Source organism: Loxodonta africana, chromosome 15, assembly GCF_030014295.1.
Source record: "Loxodonta africana isolate mLoxAfr1 chromosome 15, mLoxAfr1.hap2, whole genome shotgun sequence".
Classification (NCBI taxonomy): Eukaryota; Metazoa; Chordata; class Mammalia; order Proboscidea; family Elephantidae; genus Loxodonta; species Loxodonta africana.
The window spans coordinates 63,712,686-63,727,353 of NC_087356.1; the positions used below are offsets into that span (position 1 = coordinate 63,712,686).

At 39.1% G+C, this 14,668-nt stretch overlaps 1 protein-coding gene across 1 annotated transcript; it reads left to right on the forward strand.

The window, feature by feature from the left end:
- The first annotated feature begins 5,385 nt into the window (after positions 1-5,385).
- LOC100666031 (olfactory receptor 143-like) lies at positions 5,386-6,566 on the forward strand. Its single transcript, XM_023541206.2, has one exon. It carries the CDS (start codon positions 5,658-5,660, stop codon positions 6,564-6,566), a length of 909 nt encoding a protein of 302 aa, XP_023396974.2. The 5' UTR covers positions 5,386-5,657.
- The last annotated feature ends 8,102 nt before the right edge of the window (positions 6,567-14,668 follow it).

Here is a 14,668-nt window from a genome sequence, read left to right on the forward strand (position 1 = left end):
AGATTACTATGAAAAATTGTACTCTAACTAATTTGAAAACCTAGAAGAAATGGATGAATTCCTAGAAATACACTACCTACCGAAACTAACATAAACAGGGGTAGAACAAATAAATAGACCCATAATGAAAGAAGAGATTGAAAAGGTAATTGAAAAACTCCCAACAAAAAAAGCCCTGGTCCGGACCGCTTCACTGCAGAGTTCTATCAAACTTTCAGAGAAGAGTTAACACCACTACTACTAAAGGTATTTCAAAGCATAGAAAAGGACGGGATACTACCAAACTCATTGTATGAGTCCACCGTATCCCTGATACCAAAACCAGGTAAAGACACCACAAGAAAAGAAAATTACAGTCCTATATCCCTCATGAAAGTAGATGCAAAAATCCTCAGCAAAATTCTAGCTAATAGAATTAAACAACATATCAAAAAAATAATTCACCATGACCGAGTGGGATTCATACCAGGTATGCAGGGATGGTTCAACATTAGAACAACCATTAATGTAATCCCCCACATAAATAAAACAAAAGACAAGAATCACATGATTTTATCAATTGATACAGAAAAGGCATTTGAAAAAGTTCAACACCCATTCATGATAAAAACTCTCAGCAAAATACGAATGGAGGGAAAATTCCTCAACATAATAAAGGCCATTTATACAAAGCCAACGGCCAACATCACCCTAAATGGAGAGAGTCTGAAAGCATTCCCATTGAGATCGGGAACTAGACAAGGATGTCCTTTATAACCACTCTTTTTCAACATTGTGCTGGAAGTCCTAGCCAGAGCAATTAGGCTAGATAAAGAAATAAAGGGCATCCAGATTGGCAAGCAAGAAGTCAAAGTATCTCTATTTGTAGATGACATGATCTTACACACAGAAAACCCTAAAGAATCCTCCAGAAAACTACTGAAACTAGTAGAAGAGTTTAGCAGAGTATCGGGATACAAGATAAATATACAAAAATCATGTGGATTCCTCTACACCAACAAAAAGGACATTGAAGAGGAAATCACCAAATCAGTGCCTTTTACAGTAGCCCCCAAGAAGATAAAATATTTAGGAATAAATCTTACCAGAGATGTAAAAAACTCATACAGTACACTTCTGCAAGAAACCAAAAGAGACTGACGTATGTGGAAAAACATACCTTGCTCATGGATAGGAAGACTTAACATTATAAAAATGTCTCTTCTACCAAAAGCGATCTATACATTTAATGCAATTCCAATCCAAATCTCAATGACATTCTTTAAGGAGATGGAGAAACAAATCACCAACTTCATACAGAAGGGAAAAAGGCCCCAGATAAATAATGCATTACTGAAAAAGAAGAACAAAGTGGGAGGCCTTACTTTACCTGACTTTAGAACCTATTATACTGCCACAGCAGTCAAAACAGCCTGGTATTGGTACAACAACAGATACATGGACCAGTGGAACAGAACTGAGGATCCAGACATAAATCCATCCACATATGAGCAGTCGATATTTGACAAAGGCCCCAAAACATTTAAATGGGGAAAAGACAGTCTTTTTAACAAATGGTGCTCGCAAAACTGGATATCCATCTGCAAAAAAAATGAATCAAGACCCATACCTCACTCCATGCACAAAAACGAGCTCAAAATGGATCAAAGACCTAAATATAAAATCTAAAACAATAAAGATCATAGAAGAAAAAATAGGGACAATGTTAGGAGCCCTAATACATTGCATAAACAGTATACAAGACATTACTAACAATGCAGAAGGAGAACTAGATAACTGGGAGCTCCTAAAAATCAAACACCTATGCTCATCCAAAAACTTCACCAAGAGTAAAAAGGTTACCTACAGGCTGGGAAAAAGTTTTTACCTATGATATTTCCTATTAGTGTCTGATCTCTAAAATCTACTTGATACTGCAAAAACTCAACTACAAAAAGACAAATAACCCTATTAAAAAATGGGCAAAAGATATAAATAGACACTTCACTAAAGAAGGCATTCAGGTAGCTGACAGATACATGAGGAAATGTTCACGATCATTAGCCATTTGAGAAATGCAGATCAAAACTACAATGAGATTTCATCTCACTCCAATGAGGCTGGCATTAATCCAAAAAACACAATATAATAAATGTTGAAGAGGCTGTGGAGAGATTGGAACACTTATGCACTGCTGGTGGGAATGTCAAATGGTACAACCACTTTGGAAATCAATTTGGTGCTTCCTTAAAAAGCTAGAAATACAACTACCATACATTGCAGCAATGCCACTCCTTGGTGTATGTCCTAGAGAAATAAGAGCCTTTACACCAACAGATATATGCACACCCATGTTTATTGCAGCAGTGTTAACAATAGCAAAAAGATGGAAGCAACCAAGGTGCCCATCAACAGATAAATGGATAAATAAATTATGGTATATTCACACAATGGAATACTAAGCATCGATAAAAAACAGTGAGGAATCTGTGAATCATTTCGTAACATGGAGGAACCTGGAAGGCATTATGCTTTCTGAAACTAGTCAGTTGCAATAGGGCAAATATTATATAAGACCACTATTATAAGAACTTGAGAAATAGTTTAAAGTGAGAAGAAAACTTTCTTTTGTGGTTACGAGAGGAGGGAGGGTGGGAGGTGGGAGAGGGTTATTCAGTATTTAGTTGGTAGATAAGAATTAGTTTAGGTGAAGGGAAAGACAGCACACAATACAGGGGAGGTCAGCACAATTGGACTAAACCAAAAGCAAAGAAGTTTCCTGAATAAACTGCATGCTTCCAAGGCCAGTGTAGCAGGGGCAGGAGTTTGGGGACCATGGTTTCAGGGGACATCTAAGTCAATTGGCGTAATAAAATGTATTAAGAAAAAATTCTGCATCCCACTTTTTAGAGTGGCGTCTGGGGTCTTAAACACTAGCAAGCAGGCATTTAAGATGCATCAATTGGTCTCAACGCACCTGGATCAAAGGAGAATGAAGAACACCAAGGACACAAGGTAATTATGAGCCCAAGAGACAGAAAAGGCCACGTGAACCAGGGACTACATCATCCTGAGACCAGAAGAACTAGATGGTGCCCGGCTACAACCCATTACTGCTCTGACAGGGAACACAACAGAGAACCCCTAAGGGAGCAGAAGAGCAGTGGAATGCAGACCCCAAATTCTCATAAGGCCAGACTTAATGGTCTGCCTGAGACTAGAAGGACCTGGTGGTCATGGCCTCCAGGCCTTCTGTTGGCCCAGGACAGGAACCATTCCCGAAGCCAACTCCTCAGATATGGTTTGGACTGGACAATGGGTTGGAGAGGGATGCTGGTGAGGCGCGATCTTCTTGGATCAGATGGACACTTGAGGCTATGTTGGCATCTCCTGCCTGGAGGGTAGATGAGAGGGTACAGGGAGTTAGAAGCTGGCGAAATGTTTATGAAAATAGAGAGTGGAGGGAGAAAGTGGGCTGTCTCACTAGGGGGAGAGTAATTGGGAGTATGTAACAAGGTGTATGTAAGTTTTTACGTGAGAGAATAACTTGATTTGTAAACTTTCACTTAAAGTGTAATAAAAATTAAAAAAAAATTGTTTGCAGTGGGAAAAGATGGAGTGTGGATTTTATAGCAAGCCCCAGTGACAGGTTCACTATGCAGACCCCTGGGACTCTGAGTCTAGGCCATGCCATTCACACTGGAAAATTATATGCCTTTTTTTTTTTTTTTAAGAAATAACTTCTTGTATGTTTTTGACCCTGGTAGATTTAGGCATTTTAAACTACAAGACCCTAACTGAGAACATATCTGGATCTGCCCATTAGAAACTGGGTTCTGTCAAATTACCATGTCACAAGTTACATGGGACCAGTAGATGGAAATAGTACTGTGTGTTCAATTCCAGCATAACAAAGAGGGCACCAGTAGGCCACATGAGCAGGTAGCCCAGACACAAAGTTCAGCCAACATTGTTTCAACAGCCTCCTTCTCTTGCTGGTACTTATGGCCCTATTTTTTTTTTTTTTTTTATGTGCCCATTAAAGGAGCAGAAGAAGTCCTGAGCTTGGTTTATATATGAGGTATGCTATATGTGGGTGCGAGGTGAAAGATATTCAAGAATGTTCACCAAAAACAGTACAGAGAGAAAAATCTTTCTAATAGGTGTTGCTGTGAGTGTGATACAAGATTATTCATGTTTTATATTCACCTTTTTACAGTAGAGGATGTGTCCTCAGGTGAGAATATAGTTGGTTGTTGCAACTGGGAGAGGGGTACTACTGCTCTATAACGACTAGAGGTAAGAGGTGCTGTCTATCCTTTAATACTGAGAACAGTTCCCCGCAACAAAGAATTATCAGGTCCAAAGTGTCAATTATGGCAAGCTGAGAAACCTGTGCTATAAATATGGTGGATAATGAGAAAGGAAAGATGCTAACAACTGGCAGGCTCTCTGTATGTGCCAGGCACAATTCTGACAGTTTTATGTGAATTAACTCATTTAATCCCCAATGAGGATACAAGAAGTTAAATCACTTATCTAAAATTCTTATCACAGTTAGAAGTGGAGAAGTCTGGGTTTATCCTCTGACTGTTGAGGGCCCGCTCTCTTAACCATTTTGCTACAACATCTCTTTATTGAGGTGAATTTCACAACATATAGCTTTAAAGCAATGTTTTAATATTTCACTAATGAAAAACTACAGGTTTGTATGAATGGCAACTGCCTATGCCCCTTCCATTTTAAAAGCTGTGTATAGACTCCAGAGAATAATCAGGGAAGTGACAAAGGAGGCTAATCATTCCCCTGAACATGGGATTCAGAATTCCTGGTGTGAAATTATAAACTGAGTAGATCCTTGAGTCTCGATGGATCCAGTATTAGTTCTATAACACAGGATGCAAAGACAGGCTCAGTAATTTCTGCCCTCAAGACGGTATCATCAAACTTTGGAGGAAATCATGAGGGAGAAAATAATTTCTGCTCTACTCATCCATTTCTCGGGAACTACAGGGCATGAAATACATTCCTGTTGAAGCCAGATAATTGTTTCATAGGCTCATATAAGGTTGTTGTTTATCTCCTTTCAAGTGAAGAGCAGCTTCTGGGCCGATTCTCAAATAGAAATCATGAAGAATGCCCTAGAATCCCTCTTCTAGCATGTCAAAGACTGAGGACTAAGCTCATGAATATTGCCTTCTTTATCATCAATTTTTTTCCCCTCAGGCAGTGGGGAGGGAGGCCCAGCAGCAATGAAGCCTACAGGAAAAGGAAGGTGAATGTTGAGTCACCTCTGCCTTGATAATTTCCTTTCAAACCCTCAATTACATAAATCGAAGTTACAGGAAAAGACCACCCCTATTGCTCCTTTCAGCTCTAACCCTTAGAAGGAAGGACCTGGGGCATACCACTGGGTAGAAAAAAAGAAATCGCACTGGGGATCTACCAGCATTCTTTATGGTACAGAGACTCACAATATGGGTAAAATGGAGAGGAAAAATGGGGAACTTGCAGGTATCACCATAGGAATCATGCTTCTGAGATGCCTTGCTGTACCTCTGGACAATTCTGAATTTATAAACCAGCAACTCCAGCTCTCCCTCTGGAGATAGAGAACGAGAGTTCATTGCTAATGCCACCTTCTACCTCTGTTCCCACAGATCACACTGGTGAAGTGAATGGCTATGAAAAATGACTGTTCAGTGATTGAGTTTATCCTTATGGGGTTAACAGAGCAAACTGAGCTCCAGCTGCCCCTGTTTTTTCTGTTGTTGGTGAACTATGTGGTCACTGTGATGGGGAATTTAATCTCAATTAGTCTGATTTGCCTGAATTCTCATCTTCACACCCCCATGTACTTTTTCCTATTCAATATGTCTTTCATTGACCTCTGTTATTCACTTGTCTTTACTCCCAAAATGCTGATGAGCTTTATTTCAGAGAGGAATATTATCTCCTTTGCAGGATGCATGACTCAGCTATTTTTCTTCTGCTTCTTTGTTAACTCTGAGTGTTATGTGTTGACAGCCATGGCCTATGATCGCTACCAGGCTATCTGTAAGCCATTGATGTACATGGTCACCATGTCCCCTAAGGTGTGTTCCCTGTTGATGTGTGATTCTTACACGGTCAGGTTTGCTTGTGCCATGGTGTGCGTTGGGTGTATGATCAGGTTGATCTTTTGTGACTCCAACATCATCAACCATTACATTTGTGACATCTTCCCCCTCCTCCAGCTCTCCTGCAGCAGCACTTATGTGAATCAGCTTGTGGTTTCCATTGGTGTAAGCACAGTTGTCATAACATCTAGCCTCAGTATCTTTCTCTCTTATGCTTTAATTCTTTTCAATGTCCTCCCCATGTCAGTATCTAAGGGTTGGTCCAAAGCCTTCAGCACCTGCGGCTCCCACATAATAACTGTTGATCTATTCTATGGATTTGGAATGCTCACTCATGTCAAGCCATCATCTTCTGGGTCTGTGGAACAGGGAAAATTTTTCTCAGTGTTTTATACCAATGTGGTACCCATACTGAATCCCCTCATCTATAGCCTCAGAAACAAGGATGTCAAACTTGCTCTAAAATGAAACTCTGAAGAGGTTTACAAACAGAGCACAAGCAGCAGTGCTGCTTTAGTCCCTGCCTCCATTGCTATGCTTTTTTTTTTTCCCCACCCTCATCCTCTTCCTTTTCTTTGTCTTTTTCTTCTCTTCATCTTTCTTTCTGAAGTATTCTTGGAGGGGCTTTTACTCTAATGTCTTTTCTCACCATGAACATAATCATATTGACCTATTCTTGGACTCCAGGGTCATCCCAGTCCCAAGGTAGCCCAATATGATTGTTTTTCCTTTTATCAGTTGGAGACACTTGACTTTTTTCTTTTCTGTGTAAAGATAATACTCCCTATTATTTGTGTGTGTGTGTGTCTTTCCCACGTAATGTGGAATGTAGAGTGAGATACTGTGTGACCAATGCATTTCTTTCTTGCTGTCTCTGATACAATTGTATAGCCTTTCCTGTTTCAAGGATTTTATTACTTACAATTGCACTAAGACAGAGAAGGAGGTGACAAAAACTGTAGGCATAGTGCAATTGTAAAAAGTTTCAGAATTTTTCAGAGTTCTTTTAGTAACAGTTTTTGTTCTGGACTTTCAGCCTCACATCTGTAATGTTACTGGACACCTTGTTAATTCCAATTCTATTATCCTAGAGAGTGTGCAAGGATATCTGAGGGTCAGCACTTCTAGTCACCTTGCACAAACTACACCTGTACTAAAAATTGTAGGAACTTCGTTTGAATCCTCTATTTTTTTGCATTGGTTAAACGACCTGTTGTCATAGATAGAATTGATATTGTAGCTGACTTGTACTTGTATTTTTAGAACGAATGTTATTTTCCACATTATATATTTTTGTTATCCACAAATATTCTGGTATTCATGTGTATTATGATTAAAATTACACAGCAATATTCTTGGCTACAGAACAGAGTGCCAAGTGTAATATCAAGGTTCTTTGTTTGCTCAGTTCTGTAACAAGGGACCCCTTTACAAAAGAAGTCCTGTTCTCTCTTTTGAACAAACAAAAATATTATAGTAAAAGCCTTCTCGTATTGGAATTTATTATTTCAATATATAACTTTGACCTCTCCCTTTTTCTCTTAGAATAAAAAATTAAATCTGTGGTCTATTTGTGTCCTGCATTCCTTACCAACCCTACTAAAACATACATCTCTTTGTCCTGTCCTCCACATGAAGAAATGGTTGTGTGACTGGCTCAAGTTCCCACAGCTAATGTTGCAGAGCCCAGTGATTGAACCCACTATTTATCCTAGGAAGGCATAGCAGGAATGTGAAAGAATGAGCTTGAATGTGGCGGTGGTTGGAGGGCATAATGCAAAATGAAAGAGGTCAGGTATATAAGGACAAATATAGTAGAAGACAAGCCCCCCCCCAAAAAAAAGCACCTGGTGGATTCGAACTGCCGACCCTTTGGTTAGCTGCCATAGCACTTAACTTCTACGCCACCAAGGTTTCCTTGTAGAAGACAAGAACAAATAAATACACAGAGGCCACTATTAATTGGTGCTTACCAGGGAGAAGAGAGGGTAGGGATGAGAACACTTAGAACTTATTCATTACTTTCAGTGATAGGAAATGTGTTCAGAGTATGGAAGTAGTGAGCACAGAACAACCGTAGTAAAGACAAGAGCTTGAGCATGAATAAAAAGTTACATAGTTAAAGCGAACACTGACAAATTATAAAAATGTAACTAATGTCAATGAACAATTTTTGTGGAAATTTGTAAAATAAAATTCATTGGGTGATATGCAATTTTGCATCAGCAATAATAATAACTAAAAGGTGTGTTTGGTTACATAAATATAGAAGTATGCATAAATATGTGAAGGAAGGCATATATGAATAACTACACATATGCATATACATGTTTTTGTGTGCTGTGTATATTTTTTTTATTATTATAATTTAGTTGAAGGTTTACAGAACTAGCTTCCCATTAAACATTTAGTACACATGCTATTTGTGACATTGGTTGCCAAACCCACAACCTGTCAACACTCTCCCCTTCTTGACCTTGGGTTCCCTATTATCAGCTTTCCTGGCCCCTCCTTCTTTCTTGTCCTTGCCCCTAGGCTGCTGTGCCCTTTTAGTCTCATTTTATGAGCCTGTCTAATTTTGGCTGAAGGGTGAACTTCACAAGTGACTTCATTACTGAGCCAAAAGGGTGTCCAGTGACCATACTGTTTGGGTTCCTCCAGTCTCTGTAAGACCATTAAATGTGGTCTTTTTTTTTTTTTCTCTTTTTTTGTAAGTTAGGATTTTGCTCTACATTTTTCTCCAGCTGTGTCCAGGACCCTCTATTTTGATCCCTCTCAGAGCAGTCAGTGGTGATAACCGGGCACTATCTAGTTGTGCTGGACTCAGTCTGGTGGAGGCTGTAGTACTTGCAGTCTCTTAGTCATTGGACTAATCTTTCTCTCGTGTTTTTTGTTTTCTTCATTCTCTCTTGCTGCAGACAGGGGGAGACCAGTGGGATATCTTAGATGGCCACTCACAAGCTTTTAAGACTCCAGAAACTATTCACCAAAGTAGAATGTAGAACATTTTCTTTATAAACTGTTACCAGTTGAGCAAGACGTTCTCCAAGACCATGGTCCCCCAGCCCTCAGCCCAGTAATTCTTTTCCTCAGGGAGTTTGGATGTGCCTATGGAGCTTTCACGACCTTGCCTTGGACAAATTGTGCTGGCTTCCCCAGTATTGTATACTGTCTTACCCTTCAACAAAGTTCACACTTAGCTACATTGTCTACTTAGTGTTTTTCTATCCCCACTTTTCTCCCTCAGAACCATCAAAGATTATTTCTTTTTGTGTGTAAACATTTCATGAGTTTTTATAGCACTGGTCTCACACAATATTTGTCCTTTTGTGATTTACTTATTTCACTCAGTGTAACACCCTCCAGATTCATGCATGTTGTGAGATGTTTCCCCTATTCATCATTGTTCTTTATTGTTGCATAGTATTCCATTCAGTGTATATACCACAGTTTGTTTATCCATTCATCTGTTGATGGGTACCTAGGTTGTTTCCATCTTTTTGCTATTTTAATCAATGCTGCAATGAACATGGGTGTGCATATGCCTATTGGTGTGATGGCTTTTATTTCTCTAGGATATATTCCTTTGGGTTGGATTGCTGGATCATATGGTATTTCTATTTCTAGCTCTTTAAGCACATCATATCACTTTCCAAAATAGTATCATTTTGCATTCCCATCAGCAGTGCATAAGAGTTCCAATCTTTCCACAGCTTCTCCAACATTTATTTTCTCTTTTTTTTTTTTGATTCATGCCGGTAAAATCAGGGTGAGATGGTAGCTCATTGTAGTTTTGATTTGCATTTCTCTAATGGCTAGAGATCTCGAGCATTTCCTCATGTGTCTGTTAGCTGTTTGAATGTGTCCTTTGGTGAAGTGTCTGTTCATATCCTTTGCCCTAATTATTTAATTGGATTATTTGTCTTTTTGTTGTAGAGGTGTTGCGTTTTACTGTAAGTTTAGAGGTTAGACTTTTGTCAGAGGTGTCATAGCCAAATTTTTTTTTTTCACAGTCTGTAGGTTCTCTTTTTACTCTTTTGGTGAAGTCTTTTGATGAGCATAAGCATTTAATTTTTAGAAGACCCTAGTTATCTAGCTTATCCTCCGGAGTTTGTGTGTTAATAGTAATGGTTTTTTTCCTGTTAATGCGATATGTTAAGGCCTCTAGCATTGCTCTTATTTTTTCTTCTATGATCTACATAGCTTTTGGTTTTGTATTTAGTTCTTTGATGCATTTTGAATTAGTTTTTTTGCATGGTAAGAGGTATGGGTCCTGTTTCATTTTTTGCAGAAAGACATCCAGTTTTGCCAGCATCATTTGTACAAAATAAAAACAAAAGTATAAAATAAAATGCATATGGGCACAGCTAAAGATACTTAGTGGACACAACTAAACACCTCATTTGATTGGTCTACTGGGTTTAAGGGCTTAATACCATAATCTCACAGGGCAACTCTGCCAATTGGCATAATATAATCCATAAAGAAAATATTCTACATCCTAGTTTGGTTGGTAGCATCTGGGCTCTTAAAAGATTGCAAGCAGCCATCTGAGACACAACTATTGGTCTCGATCCCTCCAGTGCTAGAGAATGAAAGAAACCAAACACTCAAAGAAGAAACTACTCTACAGAAACAATAGTCTACATGAAAAATGATATCACCTACCTGGAGACCAGAAGAACTAGATGGTTCCCAGCTACCACTACCAACTGTTCTGACCAGGGACTGAATAGATGGTCCCAGACAGGATGGGAGAAAAATGTAGGACAAAACTGAAATTTCTAAAAAATGGCCAGACATACTGGACAGGAAAAGACTAGATGAACCCACAAGACTATCACCCTGAGATGTTTTTTTGAACTGGGAACTCAAACTATTCGCAGAGATCACCTTTCAGCCAAATGACAGACTGGCCCAAACTTTTACGATGTTAACGAGTCAAGAGTAGAAGCAGGTACATTAATGAGGCAGGTCAATCTACAAGATTGTGAATCTCTTTTGAGATATAAAGGAGAGAAGTAAGCAGAGAGACAAGTGACTTCTTTCCACCAAGAAAGTACAGCCAGTAGCTTGCTTCCTATGGACCTGAGGTCCCTGTGCTGAGAATCTCCTAGAGCAGGGGGAGACTGATGACAAAAACCTTTCCCCAGAGCCGACAGAGGAGGAAAGCCTTCTCTTGGAGGTGGCACCCTGAGTTTGTCCTCCTAGTCTCCTAGACTGTGAGAGAATGAATTTCTCTTTGTTAAAGCCATCCACTTGGGGTATTTCTGCTTTAGCAGCACTATATATCTAACACAGAACCTATAAGTACTGTGCTCCTCAAAATAATAACCCAAATGAAACCAAATGGTTAACATTTATTCTAGACCAAAGACAAGAAGGCAAGGGAGTAAAGGGGAGCTAGATGTCATTTTTTTTTTTTTTTAGATGTCATAATTTCCGTATTTTATATACACTTTTAAGTTCTCGGCTGCTAACTGAAAGGCTGACAATTCAAACCCACCAGATATTCTGAGGGGTAAGATGTGGTAATTTCATTCCATAAAGACTTCAGCCTTAGAAACACTATGAGGCAGTTCTAACCTGTTCTATAGGGTTGCTATGAGTCAAAATCAACTCGATGACAATGAGTTTGGTTTTGGGGTTTACATGTCTTTTAAAAAGCCTGTTAGGTATTATGCTATCATTTTAAATTTGGAAACACAAAAAAAAAGTTATTCATAATAAAAACAATAGAAAATAGAGCTCTACAAAATCTTCTTGTTTTGTAACTTACACTGAAGATAAATTGTCTAATGTTCATAACTATTTTCTAAGAGGCCATGATGCCCAGAGGATACATCTGTGTCAGGGGATATAATTCAGTATCTCTACTTTTTTTTGACTTTATCAAAGGGTATATGAGTTTTGAAAAGGTTGGAAATGTTGTTTTATAAGAATAGCTTTGTAATATAATTATGCTAATTAAGAAATTCTCTTAAATCTGATTAAAATTAATATTATGAGAGCAAAACATCAGGTATTTACATTTAATTAATATTTATCTCATGGTCATAATTTTGTTAGAAATTTATTTTCCAAGCAGAATCTGAATACCTCCTAGCTGCTTCTATTCTTCTTTTGTCTATATTCACTAAAGTTTCTGGTTAAATAGAAAGCTTAAAATTTTTTGGTTTGACATTTTCTGTAAAGTACTTGTTTTTTAAAGTTCACGTCTTTTTTTTTTTATTTTATTGTGTTTAGGTGAAAGTTTACAGTGAAAATTAGTTCCTTATTCATAAATTTACACATAAATTGTTTTGTGACATTGGTTGCAACCCCAGCATTGTGTCCCTTTCCACCCTGGGTTCTCTGTGTCCATTTGTCAAGTTTTCCTATCCCTTTCTGCTTTCTCTTCTTTGTTTTGGGGCAGGTGTTGCCCATTTGGTCTCCTCGCTTGTGTTATTGTTTGTTTTATGGGCCCATCTAACCCTTGGATGAAAGGTGGACTTAAGGAGTGACTTCAGTTCTGTGTCCAGGAACCACAGTCTCGTGGGTCCCTCCAGTTTCTCTCAAGGCCAGTAAGTCTAGTGTCTTTTTGTAGATTTGATTTTTGTTCTACAATTCTCCCCTGCTCTGTCTGGGACACTGTATTTCGATCCCTGTTAGAACGGTTGGTGGTGGTAGCCAGGCACCATCTAGTTCTTCTGGGTTCAGGCTGGTGGAGGCTGTGGTTCATGTGGTCTAATAGTCCTTTGGACTAATGTTTTCCTCATGTCTTTTGTTTTCTTCCTTCACCTTTGCTCCAGGTGGGACCAATACATGCATCTTAGATGACTGCTTTCAGACTTTTAAGATGCCATATGCTACTCACTAAAGTAGGATGTAGAACATTTTCTTTAGGAAGTATTTATACCAATTGACTTGGATGTCCCCTAAGACCATAGTACCCAGCCCTCAACCCTAGCAGCTTGATCACTCAAGGTGTTTGAATGTGTCTAGGAAGCTTCTATGACTTTTCCTTGGTCAAGTTGTGCTGACTTTCCCTATATTGTGTGTTGTCTTCCTCTTCATCAAAGTTAACATTTGTCTACTATCTACTTAGTGATTTCTGTTCCCCACCCTTCCCCTCCCTTGTAACCATCAAAAACTGTTTTATTTTTCTTCTCTGTACAAACCTTTTCTTGGGTTTTTATAACAGAAGTTCATACAATATTTGTCCTTTGGTGATTGACTTATTTCACTCAGCATAATGCCCTCCAGATTCATGCATGCTGTGAGATGTTCCCCAGATTCATCATTTCTCTTTATCATTGTGTAGCATTTCATTGCTTGTATGTACCATAGTTTATTTATCCATTCATCTGTTGATGGTCATGTAAGTTGTTTCCATCATTTTGCTATTGTGAACAATGCTGCTATGAACTTGGATGTGTATGTGTGTTTATTCATGCGATGGCTCTTATTTCTCTTGGATATATTCCTGGGAGTGGAATTGCTGGCTCATGTTGATGTTGTTAGGTGCTGTTGAGTCGGTTCCAACTCAGAGCCACCCTATGCACAACAGAACGAAACACTGCACAGTCCTGCGCCATCCTTACAATCGTTGTTATGCTTGAGCTTATTGTTGCAGCCACTGTGTCAATCCACCTTGTTGAGGGTCTTCCTCTTTTTCGCTGACCCTGTACTCTGCCAAGCATGATGTCCTTCTCCAGGGACTGATCCCTCCTGACAACATGTCCAAAGTATGTAAGAAGCAGTCTCGCCATCCTTGCCCCTAAGGAGTATTCTGGCTGCACTTCCTCCAAGACAGATTTGTTCGTTCTTTTGGCAGTCCATGGTATATTCAATATTCTTCACCAACACCACAATTCAAAGGCGTCAACTCTTCTTCGGTCTTCCTTATTCATTGTCCAGCTTTCACATGCATATGATGTGATTGAAAATACCATGGCTTGGGTCAGACACACCTTAGCCTTGAGGGTGACATCTTTGCTCTTCAAAACTTCAGAGGCCCTTTGCAGCAGATTTACCCAATGCAATGCGTCTTTTGATTTCTTGACTGCTGCTTCCATGGCTGTTGACTGTGGGTCCAAGTAAAATGAAATCCTTGACAACTTCAATCTTTTCTCCATTTATCATGACGCTGCTCATTGGTCCAGTTGTGAGGATTTTTGTTTTCTTTATGTTGAAGTGTAATCCATACTGAAGGCTGGGTTCTTTGATCTTCATTAGTAAGTGCTTCAAGTCCTCTTCACTTTCAGCAAGCAAGGTTGTGTCACCTGCATAATGCAGGTTGTTAATGAGTCTTCCTCCAATCCTGATGCCCTGTTCTTCTTCATATAGTCCAGCTTCTTGGATTGTTTGTTCAGCATACAGATTAAATACTTGTGATGAAAGAATACAACTCTGACGCACACCTTTCCTGACCTTAAAACAATCAGTATCCCCTCGTTCTGTCCGAACAACTGCCTCTTGATCTATGTAAAGGTTCCTCATGAGCACAATTAAGTGTTCTGAAATACCCATTCTTTGCAGTGTTATCCATAGTTTGTTATGACCCACACTGTCGGATGCCTTTGCATAGT